At 36.7% G+C, this 17640-nt stretch overlaps 1 protein-coding gene across 3 annotated transcripts in view; it reads left to right on the top strand.

Annotated features, from left to right (window-relative positions):
• The window catches only part of LOC122397473, a 484513-nt gene that overhangs the window by 400220 nt on the left and 66653 nt on the right, over positions 1-17640 (top strand). For all 3 annotated transcript variants that reach the window (XR_006259108.1, XR_006259107.1, XM_043396627.1), the window contains exons 6-7: positions 446-630; positions 10046-10196. Coding sequence is in view for 1 of the 3 variants with exons in the window: in XM_043396627.1 (XP_043252562.1) it covers positions 446-630; positions 10046-10196 (336 nt within the window). In the remaining 2 variants the exon portion in view is untranslated. The remainder of the gene's footprint in view (positions 1-445; positions 631-10045; positions 10197-17640) is intronic.

Raw genomic sequence — 17640 nt, 5'->3', positions numbered from 1 at the left:
ATAGACTGCGGATCTTTATGCAAATTCACATTTTTATTAATAGTAATAATTCGTATCTTACTTTAAGTATTTCTTATATTTTTGCATATTAAATGCATTCTGTAGTTTTTTGAGGATTTTCCCATAAATTCATATACATCCGCAGTCTAGTAATAAAGTTTCAAAAATAAAGGTCGGAGGAGAATAAATTTCCACGTAAATTCTCAAAACGAATCGTAGAAAATCTTCTCGAAATCTGGGCCAAATACGATTTTATACGTTTCTTTGGCGCCAGGGAAGGTTCGCGCTGGCCGGGGCGCCATGTTTGATGTTTCGGCGCGAGATTCGAACGCGCGGCGGGCGCCGTACCGTAACGCGAAGTTAAACATTCAATTATTTACCGTTACCGGGGAATTAAGATCGGGAAACGGATTTGAATAATTCAACGACGGAACATCTTTTACAGTACGGCCGCTGGAGATGAATTTAGACGGGGTGGTGAGCCACGTCGTGCGAGGAACGAAGATCCTGCTGCAGTGCATTGTGAGGGAGGCGAGACCCGCGGCGAACGTCACCTGGCAGAACGGCACCGAATACTTGAACGAAAGCAACGACAGATTCGAGATGTTCGGAACCAAAGTGATCGAGAACGTAAGTACCGAAACTTTATCCGTTTTGCAAAATTAAACAGCCGGAACGCCGCGATCTCCAACGTGTGTCTCGCTCTAATCGCGATGTGGGGGACCGTTTCGTCGTTAATTAAAAGGGATCGAGTCGCGGATTGATAATTATCGACGTTCGTAGACTTCGAGTTGAGCAAGTTGAGGATTGTGCAGCTTATAAAGTGTATAGCCAAATGAGGGGGTCAAATGTGGCCCCAAACCGAATTGAACGAATGGCGGGTCATTCGATAGGTTATCCAATATTTATAAATAAATATAAAGCATTGTTATATAGTTAGAATTTGAAAAAAAGAATTCTAAGTCCAGAAGAGAGACTCGAACTTACGATAAAAAACCGCCGTTGGAAATATCGTTGATTTTTTAGGATATATTGCGCTCAACGGTTGACTTTATTTTATTTGTTTCAATTGTTATGTAATTCTGCTTAGTGCAGAAACATTAAACAGTCTACAAAACACTCATATATTGAAGAATGCATAAAAATTCAACGTGTAAGTTACTCTAATACGCAGAAAATGAGGAAAAAATCGGTTTTTATTTTTTTTCACTGCGGCGCACCAAAATGAAAAATCTGAAAAAAATTGAGAATAATAAGTAATAGCAATACCTGTTTACTGTAAAAGTATAAAAGTAGTTCCGGGCCTCCTTTAATACGTAATCGGCATTTTTCGGCATTTTTTGCGGTTTTTTATTTTTTACTACCTGGTTCTTCGATCAAAAAATCTGAAAATCTGCCAAAGTATGTGCCCCGGTACCCGAAATGTCTCTGAATTTTTTTGTATTTTTTTACTCGATAGGTCAAGAGAAATTGTACAAAAACATGAGTTTCGTTTTTACCACATTGCTTACCCCACGGTCGAGATTTTAAGTTAAAAATTTGCACACAGGGGTTTTCTTGGATAACCTATCGAATGACCCGTCATTCGTTCAATTCGGTTTGGGGGCACATTTGACCCCCTTATTCTATAAGCTATACCCTTTGATCTAACAAAGTGTATGTTGTAGCATTGTTTCTGTATAGAATCGAAATTTTTATTTTCCATGGGTTCGTCGTGAGGAGAGTTTGAATAAACCTGATATTGAAAAAAAAAAAATAAATCACAGAAATGATAAATTTAGGATACTTTTTCAAATATCTCTACCTAGACTTAATAAAATCGTAAGACTTTGAATGCACTTGATATAAAAAAAAAATTATAATTGACTGAGAATAAACCAAATGGTAAATATTAATCTTTAGGATACTTTTTTGAATATTTGTGGCTAGGTTTGGGTGGAAAATTCTTCAGCGAGGTTGGTAGCTTTCTTCGTAAATATGGTTTTGATCTGCAAATAGGGTAGTTTTCTTGCGATTTCCGTTTTCTCCGATCACCGGGGAGCTGCGTTATTGCAACCGGGAGTATCTTGCGCGATCCGGAACGACGTCACACAGTGGGAACAAGGCGAATAATGCGTAGGACCTCGTTCGAGTTCCGAGAGGAATACAGCCATAGGGTGGAATCTAGTCTCTGGGCTAATAAGCGGATAAGAACGACGCGGGGTTCGCGCGCCCTAACATCGAGATAGAGTTATGCGAGAGAGTAAACCTCCGGTTCTCCCGTTCGCATAGGAATGAGGCTGTCCAAGGTAATCTAAATTGGCACTGATTCGAGGCATCCGTATCTGCAAACTCATTACCGGGTTAAACTGTCTGTTTAACGAGGTTTAAGAGGCTTCGAATCCCCATTTTTGGGATTGCTATACTCTCTTCGAATCGAGAACCAAGATGCAAGCAAACTATTTCTAGGTTGGTAGACTGACGTTCAAAAATTTGTCAAAATTACGTTTCACTGTGTAGGTAACTAAACACATCGTAACACCTTGGAAAATCGATGCAAAGTCTGTGTGTTTGTTCACGAAATGTCGAGGGAGATTTATTATTTTTATGTTGGTGGACTGACGTTTGAAAATTTGACAAAATTATATTTGACTTCGTGGGGAATTAGAAACTTGCTTAGAAATTCTATTAGAGAGTATAATTCTTATTATTTCTTTGTAAAGAAAATAAATGTCGAGGGAGATTTTGTGCGACGGAAATATATTTCTATGTTGGTGGACTGACGTTTGGAAATTTGACAAAATTATATTTGACTTCGTGGGGAATTTGAAACTTGCTTAGAAATTCTATTAGAGAGTATAATTCTTATTATTTCTTTGTAAAGAAAATAAATGTCGAGGGAGATTTTGTGCGACGGAAATATATTTCTATGTTGGGTGGACTGACGTTTGGAAATTTGACAAAATTATATTTTACTTCATGAGGAATTAGAAACTTGCTTAGAAATTCTATCTATTCTTTGTAAAGAAAATTACAAGCACGATTGGACTGATCGCTGAATTTTTATAGTAAACTTTGTATTGGTATTGTCCTTTCGATCGAAATATTCCATTTTGAATTTCTCTGTCATAAATGAATTTAAAAATCAGTGTTTTCCGACACACAGGATTTGAGGGTGCTGATGATAAATGTTCTCAAGAAGGGATTAAACGCATACGGATTGGGTGTAAAAGATTATGGTTGTGTGGCGGACAGGTTATCCGCCATGTTTATCCCGTACGAAAAGCTTGAAGTGGCGCGATTCTCGATTTAACGACGGAGATATCTCAGAAACTGCCAGACCCATTGGCGTTTCTTTTGCATACTTATAAAGAGCTATCGTTCGAACCGCGATTATGTTGATATCTGCAATACTTTCGTTTTATGAGACCCGGGAAAGTTGAGATCTTAACGCTGATGATCGAATCTCCCGCCATCAGGCGCCATTTTGGTGGCCCTCTGTCTCATAATGGCGCTCGATCGAGCTACGTTGCTTGAAATTTTTATTCACGATTAATTAAAATCAGAATAAATCTGTATTAATACGGATAACTCAAAGATGGTCTCGAAATTCGTTTATTTTCCTTGTTCGAAAGCTCCCGCTATTAATAAAAAGCAAAGTAGAACCATTAAATAAATAAATGAAAAATAGTGAAACGACTGTCACGATTCGAACGCTCGCTGGGAGGAGTGTAATTGTAATTAGATTTCGAAAAGCAGTTGTATTTAATTTCACAGTTAATGTCCAACATCTTTGTTCAGAAGTTGATCGTTCGAGGATCGAATCGAGCCGTCTGTGACGGACAAGCGTATATCAGCGGGCATATAACAGAGATCTGGGTGGGACCATTGTATAAGGCAAACATCCCGTCATGTTCCTATTTCAGATACGACGTGTCCTAGCGGGATGTCAATCAAACCGCCATAGAGTAATTAGTAAGAAAACCGTGTACGAGGAAAATCGATCCGTTTCTCGTAGTCGAAATTAACGACTAGTCGTCGTCTAAATAAAATAAATAAGAGAGAAATTGAAGAAAAATTTTCTATCGCGTTTTACGTCATGAACACATACAAATTCGGTATTAATTTTAATTACTTTACGTTTGATAGATCTTCTCTTTATTTTTTATTATTTGCAATATAATCAGGACCGCTATTAATTGAGTTACTTAGAGTTTCATTCGGGATGTCTGTGAACTTTCGACTGCAAAAATATATCTCGCGGGATCTCGGCGGCGATTCAAATCAGAATTTAGTGCTGACCGTGGTAATAACTCGATCGCGGAACTCTTGAGACCACTGTTTTGCAGGGAAAGTTGCGCGAACGAAAGCGTAATCCTGATGGAAAATGGCTTTGTCATCGATTATTAAAAGACACCTGGGCTGTGATGTCCAATTGAATCATTTGCAAAATTGTTCTCAATATAGGAGAAGAACTTCTCGATAGAAATTATCAGATATTAATTCTTGGAACATCGAAGATTAAAAATAAAAGATTCTTTGATTCACAATTTACTAAAAAAATAGGAGATTAACCCTTAAGCGGATTCTTGATCTCAACTGAATAATTTTACTTAAGACTAGATTTTTACAACACGATTTTTCTTTTAATTAGAATATTCATGCCATTCCATCAATTACATTCAACATAAGTTGTTAAAAATAATATTTACGCGTTCTGCAATTTTAAATATGGAATCAGACATCCGTCAAATTAACGGCTTCCATAAATCTAGTGTTAAAGTTGAATTTTACCAAATTGGCAAATGGAAATCAACTTGAAGCATTTAAAAGTAATGAACCAATGGAGGATTACATAAAATCCCAAATAATTACATTTACATACATTAAATAATTATTAGTTTACTTAAGGGTTAATACAGAAGAAGATGAAACAGAGTTTTCCTTTCGATCAGGTTGTATAAATTGCTGATAAATAATATTTAGGAGATCAGTAACTTTATGATTGTGTAGTCGAATTCCAAAATCTAGTGTAAGAATTGAACGCGTACAGTGATTCTCCAATCGGTCGTCGATTATTCGTGCGTCGCGGGGAATGAAATCCTCTTAGACGCGTATGAAAAAGCAGTCTCGCAGATGAATAAAGTGTCCGAGGGACTCGTCGCATCGGAAAATCATTACGCGTCATTCCGTCCCGCGTCGACGTAATAACGCGTACACCGTGAATCTGTATGCCTCGCCGCCATCATAAATCCATTATGGCAATATCTAAGGCTATAAAGTCACTTCAACTCGGATCGCTGAATAAGAAATCGGATCGCCTTTGCTTTTGCCCATCTTTTCACCACCCCCTCGACTGTTCGGGTCCGTTCGATCGTCCTTTCGCGCGGCCGCCATTACGAATAATTGCGCCCTGAATTTTGCAACAAAGGACGCGAATTTCGCACAGTGGGGATCGTTAGTACGATCGATTAACGAATCGTCTTAATTCCTGATTAAATTCGCGATTGTTCGCTCGACCTTCCCAAATTTTCGATAAAAATACTCATCTTTTTGTCAAGTAATCCCTTATTTTAGATAGAGAATTATGGGTATTAAAATATCGCGGTATTATTTTTTTTTCTACCTTAAAAATTGGAACAGTAATTATATTATATTGGTTTTTTTTTATTTTTTCTTTTTTTGTTTGGTGCTACTAAATATTTAGAAATTGTAGTAGGTGGCCGGGGATGAAGGAGACCAGTGAAATCATAAGTAACACGTGGTTAACCTTAAAACTGCTTTACTCTGGTCTGCGACACGGGAGATGACCAAACTGAGTGTCGCTGGCGTCCGCTCGCAGCGCCCTCACCTCGATCTACCGAACTTACGCTAGCTTCCGCTACTACGCTAGTCATTACACTATAAAATCTGAGATTACTCAAGATTGGAACGTAGAGAATTTTTCTGTGTGCTCAATTTAACGTTTAGAGAGACCCAAATTCATTCTACACCCACCATTTTGTATCTTTTCAAATATTGCATGAAATTGTCAATAAATTCTATTCATTCTTCTCAGAAATAATCCTGAAAAATGTGTAGTGTGTATTTAGTAAACATACTTACTAAATAAGGATTAAATTAATCAATCTTATCGTTTCAAATATTTCGAAAACTGAGTTTCACAATTGAGTATTTAACCCTTTGCACTCCGAATTATATTTCAATTTTGTTACCAGCATCTCCCAACGCCTTTAAGTGTTTTATTTGAAATTTACCTGTTAGAATATCTGTTTTATTTACACTGTTGTTGTATTTTGTAATTTTCAAGTGTACGATATCTCTTTGGTATGGACTTGAAAAAATGTCGAGTGGGACTTGACGAAGGAGCTCCTGAGATAAAAATTGATGTCGAATCACACTCGACATAGGAGTGCAAAGGGTTAATAATCTCTTTCGTACGTTCGAAAATTCCAATGCGTGCAAAAATAATAAAATTTGAGGAGGATCGAGGTGAGCTTGCAGTCTCCCAACTATTAAATTTTGAATTGGAGGGGGATTGTATTGGGATTATACGAATCGTAAATGGCTGGAGAACGCGAGTCGCGTTGTCACGTGTATAGATTTGTACTTCTAACGCTTGTCGTTGCGCGCGCCACAGTATCATAATTAGCATTGTTTATCGAGTGCCTGATTATGGCACGATTGGCGTAATGACCTAATCGTACGGCGTTGTGCGTGGCAACAGACAGAATTTACATAGAGCCAAGTAATTACATGCCGCAAACGTTCGCCGATGCAATCACTGCGGTCTACGAGAGATGAAGTGGATCCGCCTGAACAACTTTGACGCGTTTCGCTTTCTTTCGCTGTTACGTTAACCCCCCCCGTTTCCACAAATTTGCATTTTCATCGGCCAAACATCCAACTCCCATCATTCACACTTCCTATTATCAAATAACAAGCAGGAATAATATTTTTAATTCAAAATTCAACCCTTCTTTTCTTTTTTTTTTTTTGTTACTTAAAATTATTATTTAAAATTAGTCAGTAAATTATCTCCACTACGAATACGGCTCGTTCTTTGAGGACTTAATTATCAAATTAGAATTCATGGACGGATTTTTATAACTGATGAATTTAATATGTGAATTTAAAATTTGTTAATTGCGAATAAAATTCTCCTCAGACAAAGGATTAATACAGGGAAAAATTTTAATGGGAGATTCTAGAGGCCAAGATAAGACGAAAATCAAGAATATAAATTTCTTAACTGAGGCTTCGTTAAAGAGTTATTAAAAAATTTCAAATCCTTCAACAAAAATTATTTTTAGTTGCAGGATTCAATTACAATCACTTTTGCTGAATAGACATACCCCCGAAATCCTATCCACTTTCGGGGAAAAAATTCAGGAATGTGGACAAATTTTTCGGCGAAATTAAAAAATTTCAAATCCTTCTACAAAAATTACTTTTAGTTGCAGAGTTCAATTACAATCGTTTTTTGGTGAATAGCCATACCTCCGAAATCCTATCCACTTTTGAGAAAAAAATTCTTTACTGAAAATATCATTTCTGGCCAGGAATGTCTGCCCGAAATTTCATGCGAATCTTTGAAACATCGTAACTTCTGAACGGATTGAAGGATTTTAATGTTTCAAAATGCAAATGACGCGTATTGTAATGGAGAATATATAGAAATTCTAAAAATATTGAAATAGTTGTTCGTTGATCCCGAAAAGTTAGGAAAACTCCGTAAAAATGGTCGAATTTTCAAACAGCCATAACTCCTACAATAGTGAATATATTTCAATGAAACTTTTTTCTGAAGTAGAGCTCATGGGTACCTGCAAAAAGGTATTAGACAATTTTTCTATAGGACGTCAAACAAATTTTTAAAAATGAATTTTTCGAATTTTTAAGCCTAAATTTTTCGACGAAAAAGAACATTTTCAAATCGATCTAAAAAAATTATTTTCGCCTGCGGGGATCAATTACAATCGTTTTCGGTCAATAGGCATACCACCGAAATCCTACCCATTTTCTAGAAAAAAATTCGAGAATGTGTGAAACTTTTCAATGGAATTAAAAAATTTCAAATCGTGCTGGAAAAATTATTTTTAGTTGTAGGGGTCGATTACAATCACTTTTAGTGAATAGAGATACCCCCGAAATCCTGCGCATTTTCGAAAAAAAAATTCAATAAGGTTGAAACTTTAAACATTAATAACTTTTTAACGATGCCTCCATCAACAAATTGGTATTCTTGATTTTCGTCTTATTTTGGCCTCTAGAATCTCCCATTAAAATTTTTCCCAGATACAGAAATTCGTCCAACTAGAGGATATTAAATATGACCTTTTCGACCCTTCACACTTGTTCGACAAATTCACAGTACTTTTACTCGTATTGTAGAATAAAGAAAATTAGTACACTGAGTGCTAACTCTACGTCTAACTCTCCTATTTTATTTATTATTCTTATGCGTCGTATTAGCGCCTGAAATTGTGCAAGTTTTGATATAGTTTGCACAAGTGTGACGTCGAATGTAGTTTGCACGAAAATATAACAGTGATTCTACATAGACCAGGGGAGATTCCTGCTCGCCCTTCCACAGTTTTGTCACGAGATTCTTGGAACTTAGCCTGGCGCGGCTAATTGTTTGAAAGTTCCGCGTTCTGGCGCGCGCGTGCGGCGTGCAGTGCTTCGCCGCTCTAAAAATCATAGTTTACGACTTCCTGAACACTCTGAGCTTACCATTAAACATTTGGTGCCCGAGACTCTCGAAACCCTCTGTTTTATTCTCAATCCCCATTCACAAAAAAAAAAAAACAAACATTTCCAAAGATGAAGACATCTTGAAAAATTTTCCAAGATGTTCTATATCTTATAATAATATTTCAATTTAAAATGAAATATTTCAGTCGAACGAAATTGTACAATTTTTCATAAATCACAAATAATTTCTGTTAATTAACGAGGAATAAAAGTGCTCGAAGCAGATAAAATCTAGAAACGATCACTGATCGCGCAATGGCCGATTAATTCTTTATTATTCGGATGAAAATATTTTTTCTCGTCGAGACTAGATTACGAAGCAACCGCAACGCGTTCCAGAAGGGGGTAGGGGGACGAAAAAACGGGAAATAATGAAACGGATGGTTTCGCAAACATTGTGCTCTCCGATTGCGCGGCTTCTCTGGCATTTTTTTTTTTGTAGCCTCAGTATATTTTTTTCTTCCTTCCTTTTCTTTTTTTTTGGCGCTTTTGCGTACGCTGGAAAGCATACACAGCTTTCGTTTCTCCCGGCGAAGCATGAAACTGAATTCCGAAGAAATATGAAACGCACCGCCGCGAGCAGTCGCGTTCTGCAAAACGGGCTCGATTCCGGATCGGTTACAAAATGCGATCTTTCGTTAAGAAATTAATAAATTACGCGTCGAACTATTTTCAGGTGCATTGGAAATCTCTATTATTGAATCCCCCGTATAATAAATTAAAAGCGTTTATAAGGTTTGGAATTGCAGTCGCGATCTAGTCTCAAATTGGGCGCCATTTTGGCAGTTTGCTTTGGACCTCGTGAGATGGCGCTGCATATGCGTTGAAATTAAAATTGAATTTTTAAGCTAAATATTTTATATTTATATTTTATATATTAAGCTATATATATATATGTATATTCAGCTTAAATTTATATATATACATTTATCAGCTTTATATATATATGTATATTCAGCTTAAAAATTCAATTTTAATTTCGACTCATATGCAGCGCCATCTTACGGGGTCCAAAGCAAACTGCCAAAATGGCGCCCAATTTGAGACTAGATCGCGACTGCAATTCCAAACCTTATAAACGCTTTAAAATATATATATTATATATGTTATTATATATTTGTGTGTACCGAAAACAAATAAATTTCGGTGTTCAAAATTGTAAAGATTCTTTTCTCTTAGTTAAATTTTACTATTCGTACGTGGATATGTGTCTGGCGAGAAAAGCTGAAATTTATATCGCTATGAAATGCTTGTTAACAAACACGTTGGCGCGCGAATTTAACGTTCGTTTGATGGTTTTTGTTCGCAGGAAGATGGCACGTCGGAAACTCAAAGTTATCTGGCTTTTACCGCCTCGGAGTACGATAACGGTAGAACCTTCAAGTGTCATGCTGAGAACTCGGTTACGCGTTCCGACAACCTGGAACCAATGAAAGAGACGATGACGATCGAAGTTTTATGTAAGTACAACTTTCGGGTTCCGTTCAGTCGCCATAACGAACCTACTTTTCCCAATTCCCTTTTATATTTCTCTTTACGCGGAAGCACGGGACGTGTGCTTTACAAATCTCTAACGTCGCTTTTTCTTCGATTAATATCGATATAGACTTCGTCAATATTCCACATAGAATTAAATATTTCTACCAGTGTTCTTCGTACACACTATACAGGGTGTTTGGCCATCCCTGGGAAAAATTTCAAGATTTCTAGAGGTCAAAATAAGACAAAAATCAAGAATACTAATTTGTTGATGGAGACTTCGTTAAAAAGTTATTAACAATTAAATTAAAAAATTTCAAATCGTTCTGGAAAAATTATTTTCGGTTGTGAGGGTCAATTGCAATCATTTTTGGTGAATACACATATCTCCGAAATCCTATCCATTTTCGAGAAAAAAATTCGAGAACGTGTGAAATTTTTCGATGGAAAAAAAAGATTTCAAATCGTTTTGGAAAAATTATTTTCGGTTGTGGGAGTCAATTACAATCATTTTTGGTCATTACACATATCCCCGAAATCCTACGCACTTTCGAGAAAAAAATTCTTTACCGAAAATCTAATTAGATGCCTTTTTTCGACGATAAGAAAAATTTCAAATCGTTCTGAAAAAATTATTTTCGGTTGCAGGGGTCAATTTAAATCATTTTTGGTGAATACATATACCTCCGAAATCCTATCCATTTTCGAGAAAAAAATTCGAGAACGTGTGAAATTTTTCGATGGAAAAAAAAGATTTCAAATCGTTTTGGAAAAATTATTTTCCGTTGCAGGTGTCAATTACAATCATTTTTGGTGAATATTTTACAATACCCCCTGTTACGCCGTCCCAGTAAACTCGTACAAAGCTGGGCAAATTTTATTTAAAAGAAATATAAATATTTGAAAAAGTATTTCAATCCATTATTTTCACGATATTCGTAAATAAATGGAATATTGATTTCTTCGAAGTAATGAAAACCCGTTCTAATATTACTTTCACCGTTTATGGAATGCAACAAAGGGGAGATATTGGTATCGGTCCGAGATTCGACGCCCCGATTTCTTTCATTTCTCGATTTTAATAAAAAATATATATCAAACCAGAAGGTATTCCATCCAGATATCAAAAATTGCCGATTGTTTGTTATTTTCGATGTTCCAAGATAGCCAACAAAATCGTAAAATTCTCTATACGCGCAAAGGAAGAAGTAGCCATTTCATTTGTTGAAGCAGGGAGTCTCGAAACAGCTTTAAATTTTACAAATCAAATTACTAAAGTTGACTGTTTCTAAACAGCGATTTCTTACGCTTGAAATGTCTACCACGGCAGAAAGTCATGGCTGTAACGAGGAGGGTGGCGTGCACAATAAAGAAGAAGAAGTGCAATGTTCCCAGATAAATTATCGTTCTTAACGTACACATGACGCGATAGTCGAAGCATTTTGTCAAACGAGTACCGTCTCGCCATGAAGAACGTTACGACACGGTTGGATCACCCTCTACATATGCAAATAATAGCGACGTTTATTATTAAATTTCGACGACGTGTTTCAGAAGGATTCAATTTTCAAAAGGAATTCTTTCCCTTTTAAGGAGGGAGGGAGCTTCCAAAAATTATATTTAATTCTGTTTTTTTTCTTCAAATTATTATAAATCTGAAATTAAGGGACACCCTTCTGGAGGAGTTAAAAAAAAAACAATTATTTAGGCCACAGTGGGATTCAAGTGTCGTGAAATAGGTTTGAATTCGTGCAGAATAAGGAAGGAAAAGGCTTTTAGATCCGCCATTGTCGTTATCGTTGCTCGAACGTTTATCTGCCACGAAAATACAAGAAGGTACGATTAAAAGGAAATTTCTCCAGGGGTTGGGGAGAGGGGGAAACGATTCGAGGAGCAAATAGGTCGTAAATAGTCGACTCTAATTTAGCCTTAGCTATCCGAAAGAATAAAAGTACTTAACGTTCTTGACATTCTTCGATCGAATTTTTTGCGATGCTCGATCAACGCCGAACATAGTCGACCCGGAATTAAGTTACGCTACGCACGCGTGTATATATTCCTTTTTTGCTCCACGCTTTCCAATTTGCTTTTTCACCGTGGACAAAAGGCGCGACCATAGTTTCAATTAAACGAAGCAGATCAATGGTCGACGAGGCTCCGTAACGCGAAAAGGATGGAGAATTACAGGGCGAGGAAACAATAGAGTCACCTTACGTTCGCCTTAGAGTTGCAGAAAAAGGTTTTCTAATACCCAAGACGAATCTAATAGTCGAAAAATAGAAATCTATTTCATAGACAAGATTTTGTAATTTTATTATTGTTTTTCTTGACTTCATCAATTTTCAGGAACGTGAGTTTTTTAAATAGTTTTATTAAAAGCGTTGGGATGACACTTTTGGCCTCGAACTCGTCACCATCGAAGGATAATGTATCTCTGGTCTCGTATTTTGTAATTTCATTATTTTTTTTTCTCGACTTCATCAATTTTCAGGAACGTGAATTTTTTAAATAGTTTTTATTAAAAGCGTTGGGATGACACTTTTGGCTTCGAACTTGTCACCATCGAAGAATAATGTATCTCTGGTCTCGTATTTTGTAATTTCATTTTTTTTTTTCTCGACTTCATCAATTTTCAGGAACGTATGTTTTTTAAATAGTTAAATTTATTAAAAGCGTTGGGATGACACTTTTGGCTTCGAACTTGTCACCATCGAAGAATAATGTATCTCTGGTCTCGTATTTTGTAATTTCATTTTTTTTTTTCTCGACTTCATCAATTTTCAGGAACGTATGTTTTTTAAATAGTTAAATTTATTAAAAGCGTTGGGATGACACTTTTGGCTTCGAACTTGTCACCATCGAAGAATAATGTATCTCTGGTCTCGTATTTTGTAATTTTATTATTTTTTTTCTCGACTTCATCAATTTTCAGGAACGTATGTTTTTTAAATAGTTAAATTTATTAAAAGCGTTGGGATGACACTTTTGGCTTCGAACTCGTCACCATCGAAGGATAATGTATCTCTGATCTCGTATCTATCCGTTACTCGGCGATCCAATAAAGTCTGAAAAAATCTTGTCGCTTGGCGGATTAAAAGACTTCGGGGTCCTATCCTTGAAGGAGTCGTATTAAACTCCAGCGGGAAAGATGACCCAAGAGAAAACTTCTTTACGCCCACCAGAATCCTCTCTGGTCTCCTGGACTCGTTTCTTTATGACTCGAATGATGATTAGACTGCTAGTCATAGTCACAGTCACGCACCTTGGAAATCTGCCTGGACGATTGGTGCACAATTTTTATTCTGGAAACGAGGTTATTCACTGTTTCTCTGTATTTTCGTCTTTTGTATAGTAAAATTTACATACCACATTTTGTTTTCACTCTGTGGAGTCTATTTTTCCATTTATTTAATATTTTAGTGTATAGATTAAACTTATCAAATATTATGCAGCTATAACTAGCAATTTATCAATCCAAAGTCTGCAAAAAAAATTTCCAAAGACAAAAGAATGCATTTATATCTCTGTATTCTCATCTTTTTGTATAAAAATTTACATACTCCATATTTTCACTCTATGGAGTCCATTTTCTTGTTTATTTAGTATTTTAGTGTGCATATTAAACCTTATCAAGTATCGAATCGAAGCCAACCAAATTATACAATCACACTTAAAAATCTTTCAACTATAACCAACAATTTACCAATCCAAAGTTTGTAAAAAGATTTCCAAAGCAAAAAGAAATCGTTTCCTTTTCCTTTCAGTTACCCCATCATATCTATTCACTATTTCCCTGTATCTTCAGCTTTTGTATATAAAAATTTACATACTCCATTTTGTTTTCTCTCCATGGAGTCCATTTTCTCATTTATTTAGTATTTCAATGTGCAGATTAAACCTATAAAGTATCATGCAACTATAACCAACAATGTCTGGAAATAAATTTCCAAAGCTAAAGGAAACCATTTTCTTTACCTCTCGGTTATCATCGTATGCCACATATCTCGTTACAACAATCCAAACGGATATTCCGGGTAGATGTTTCTCAAAAGATAAACGCGTCCAAAGAAATAACCCAGCAACGCGCGGAATCTCTCGAGCTGAATGGTTGGATGGGATTCAAAGGAACGCGTGTGCACGATCAAAAATCTGACTTCAGCGCCCTCTTAACTACGCTTTCCATCGATAAGGGGTTCCCCGCGCGGCCGATCTCGCGATAACGCGTCGCGGAAAGCGTGAAATCCCGTACGTACGGGGATCTCGATGATCCCCGGTACCCGCTTATAAGGAACTTCTTGTATCTTTCAATTACCCGGGCGCGTGGACCGAAAGATCCCGACGCGGCGATAGGAAAAAGGAAGATAGATAGCACGCCCCGGTACATCTCGTTGATGTTTCCAGTTACGTCGCGGACCGACTGTCGGAAGTTTCGTTTTGTACCACGGCACCCCGAAAGCTATCTACGGATTGGAAACGAGAAACTCGAAAGCTGGCGCGGCTCCAACTTCTCTCCCCTTAGACACGCCACTCTCGCGACTACGTACTTACCCGGGGAGTTTTGTTTTATGCCCCGGCATTTTGCGCTGCCGCGTTTAAACATATCTCGGAACGCGGACGAACCTGCGCCCTGGCGTTTCCTAGGACTTCTCCATCCGCGCTGGCGTTGTTTTAATCCCAGACGTTCCGCAGACGACGCATTTCCCTCTGCACACCCCTCCTCGCCATCAATGGAAATAGAAACGCCGCGAAGCCGTTTCCCGATCCCTTGGACGACGGTGCTCGAAACAATTCCAACATCATGACCTTGTCTATTTTTTTTTTAATTAAAACGTGTCTTTTCTCTGGATTAATGCAGGGTGTTTGGCCAATTCTGGGAAAAATTTTAATGGAAGTTTCTAGAGGACAAATTATGACGAAAATCGAGAATAGCGATTTGTTGATCGAGGCTTCGTTGAAACGTGAAGTTTAACGTTACGCCTGTAGAATGGCAATCTGCGAACAGCTGCGACAGTGGTTCTCACTCAGCATGAGAAAATATACTTATTTGCGTATCGATAGTTTTGAAGTTTTGAGTGAGAACCACATACGAAGTATACGAGTAGACCTTACATCCAATGTATTTTTTCAGCTCATTTTTCAGGGGCTATAGAGCCCCCTTAATACGCGTTGTTTGTATTTTGCAATATTAAAATCCTCCAATCCGTTCAAAAGTTATGAAATTTCAGGGAAACATTCCTGTTCAGGTCAGACATTAAATTCTCAGCGAAGAATTTTTTTCTCGAAAATGCGTAGAATTTCGAGGGTATGTCTATTCACTAAAAATGATTGTAATTGACTCCCGCAACTAAACATAATTTTTTTAAAAGGATTTGAAATTTTTTTATTTCGTTGAAAAATTTGCCACCTTTCCTTAATTTTTTTCTCGAAAGTGGATAGGATTTCGGGGGAATGTGTATATACCAAAAATGATTGTAATTGACTCCCGCAATTAAAAATAATTTTTCTAGAAGGATTTGAAATTTTTTTATTTCGTCGAAAAATTTGTCTCCTCCGCTGAATTTTTTTCTCGAAAATGGATGAGATTTCGGGAAAATGTCTATAGACCAAAAATGGTTGTAATTGACTCCCGCAACTAAACATAATTTTTGTAGAAGGATTTTAAATTTTGTAATTACGTTGAAAAATTTGTCCACCTTCTTGAATTTTTGTCTCGAAAATGGATGGGATTTCGCGGAAATGTCTATAGACCAAAAATGATTGTAATTGACTCCCGCAACTAAACATAATTTTTTTATTTCTTCGAAAAATTTGTCTCCACCCTTAAATTTTTTTCTCGAAAGTGGATAGGATTTCGGGGGTATCTCTATTCACCAAAAATGATTGTAATTGAACCCTGCAACTAAACATAATTTTTTTAAAAGGATTTGAAATGTTTTTATTTCGTCGAAAAATTCGACCCTTCCCTGAATTTTTTTCTCGAAAGTGGATAGGATTTCGGGGCAATGTCTATTCACCAAAAATGATTGTAATTGACTCTTGCAACCTAAAAGAATTTTTTCAATATGATTTGAAATTTTTCAATTTCGCCAAATAATTTTCCACTCATTTTTCTTATTATATACTGGAAAGAATATAATGTGGATTTGAAAACCAAAGTTGTTTAAAGGTGTTATACTATTATCGAGTAAGGGATCTATTAGACCTCACCTTTAAGGTTTAGAGGTTTAACGAGTGTTTGAACTTAAGCAATTTCTACCGGGAGCAAATTCCTGCGGTCGGATCAGTGAGTATCCAAGATGGATACTGGTAAAAGTTTATACTGCGAGTAAAGAAGTCGTAGAAAGTGTCTAGAAAAGCAGTATCGAGTTTAATTAGCTCGAGAATGGCTCTGAGGACGGCTTATTCGACCGTTAGGAATTTTGTGGGGAAACATGGTACGACTATGCGTATCGAATCCACGATTATAATTTACAACGCACCCTTTCTGGTGAAAAGGCCACGCGACGCCCGCATATTCCGGTCGAGAACGCACACGAGAGGTTTGTTAAAGGGTGCAATTAGGTTTTGAAGGGGATAAAATCGGTACTTTATTAATTAACAGGTTCAAAAGGTACCGGGGCAAATCTTACCGCTTTAATAAAGCACCGATAATTATTAGAGTTTTGGAGTAGTTTTTGATGGAATTAGTACTTGAATCGAGTTTAATTTCATTTTCGTACGTCTGATTCTGACACGATTCTTCCAGTCAAGAAATATAAAGACAATTTTCCACCATTATTCCACCCGAATTTCGTTCTCCCTGTCACTGTGATAGCAATTATTTTTATCGAAGTTTTTTTAGTATTTCCAATTAATTATTCGAAAGTACGATCTTTAGACGTCTCTGCCAGACAGTATTTACTTTTTTTTAAACGAGCGATACTATGGTCGGTAATTTAGCGATCTAGATTTTAAATATTTACAAAGCAAAAATAGTCGAATGGGAAATTCAACAGACCAAAGTAGCCCTTCAATGGCACAATTTGTAATTGCACGCCTGAAGAAACACACCAATAGTAGAACTATACGTGCACGAATAATTGAGTTTCCCCCCTCCCCTCTGTATCTTCGGAAAGAGACAAATACGCCGCTGGAAGACTAACCATTGGTCGTGGACCATTCTCGTTTAACACGTTACAGAGGATCTACTGTATTTCTAACCACCGCACATCTCCTAAACCAAGGCAGACTGGAATATTTATTTTTGCAATTGGACCCTAAAAATGTTACTTTTCACAATGCATGAAAGACGTTCTAATTCCATTATGATTTTAAAGATCTCTTTTATCATCTCATATTTTTTTTCTATTTTTTTCTAATTTTGATTGTAAAATATGGGCAAGTTAATTAACGATGGATGAAGGACGAATCTGAGAGAAGTTGAAA

The sequence above is a fragment of the Colletes gigas genome, unplaced genomic scaffold (genome assembly GCF_013123115.1).
Source record: "Colletes gigas isolate AHSC1104 unplaced genomic scaffold, ASM1312311v1 Colletes_gigas_Sc00009, whole genome shotgun sequence".
Lineage (NCBI taxonomy): Eukaryota > Metazoa > Arthropoda > Insecta > Hymenoptera > Colletidae > Colletes > Colletes gigas.
This window is presented reverse-complemented; position numbering and strand designations above follow the sequence as displayed.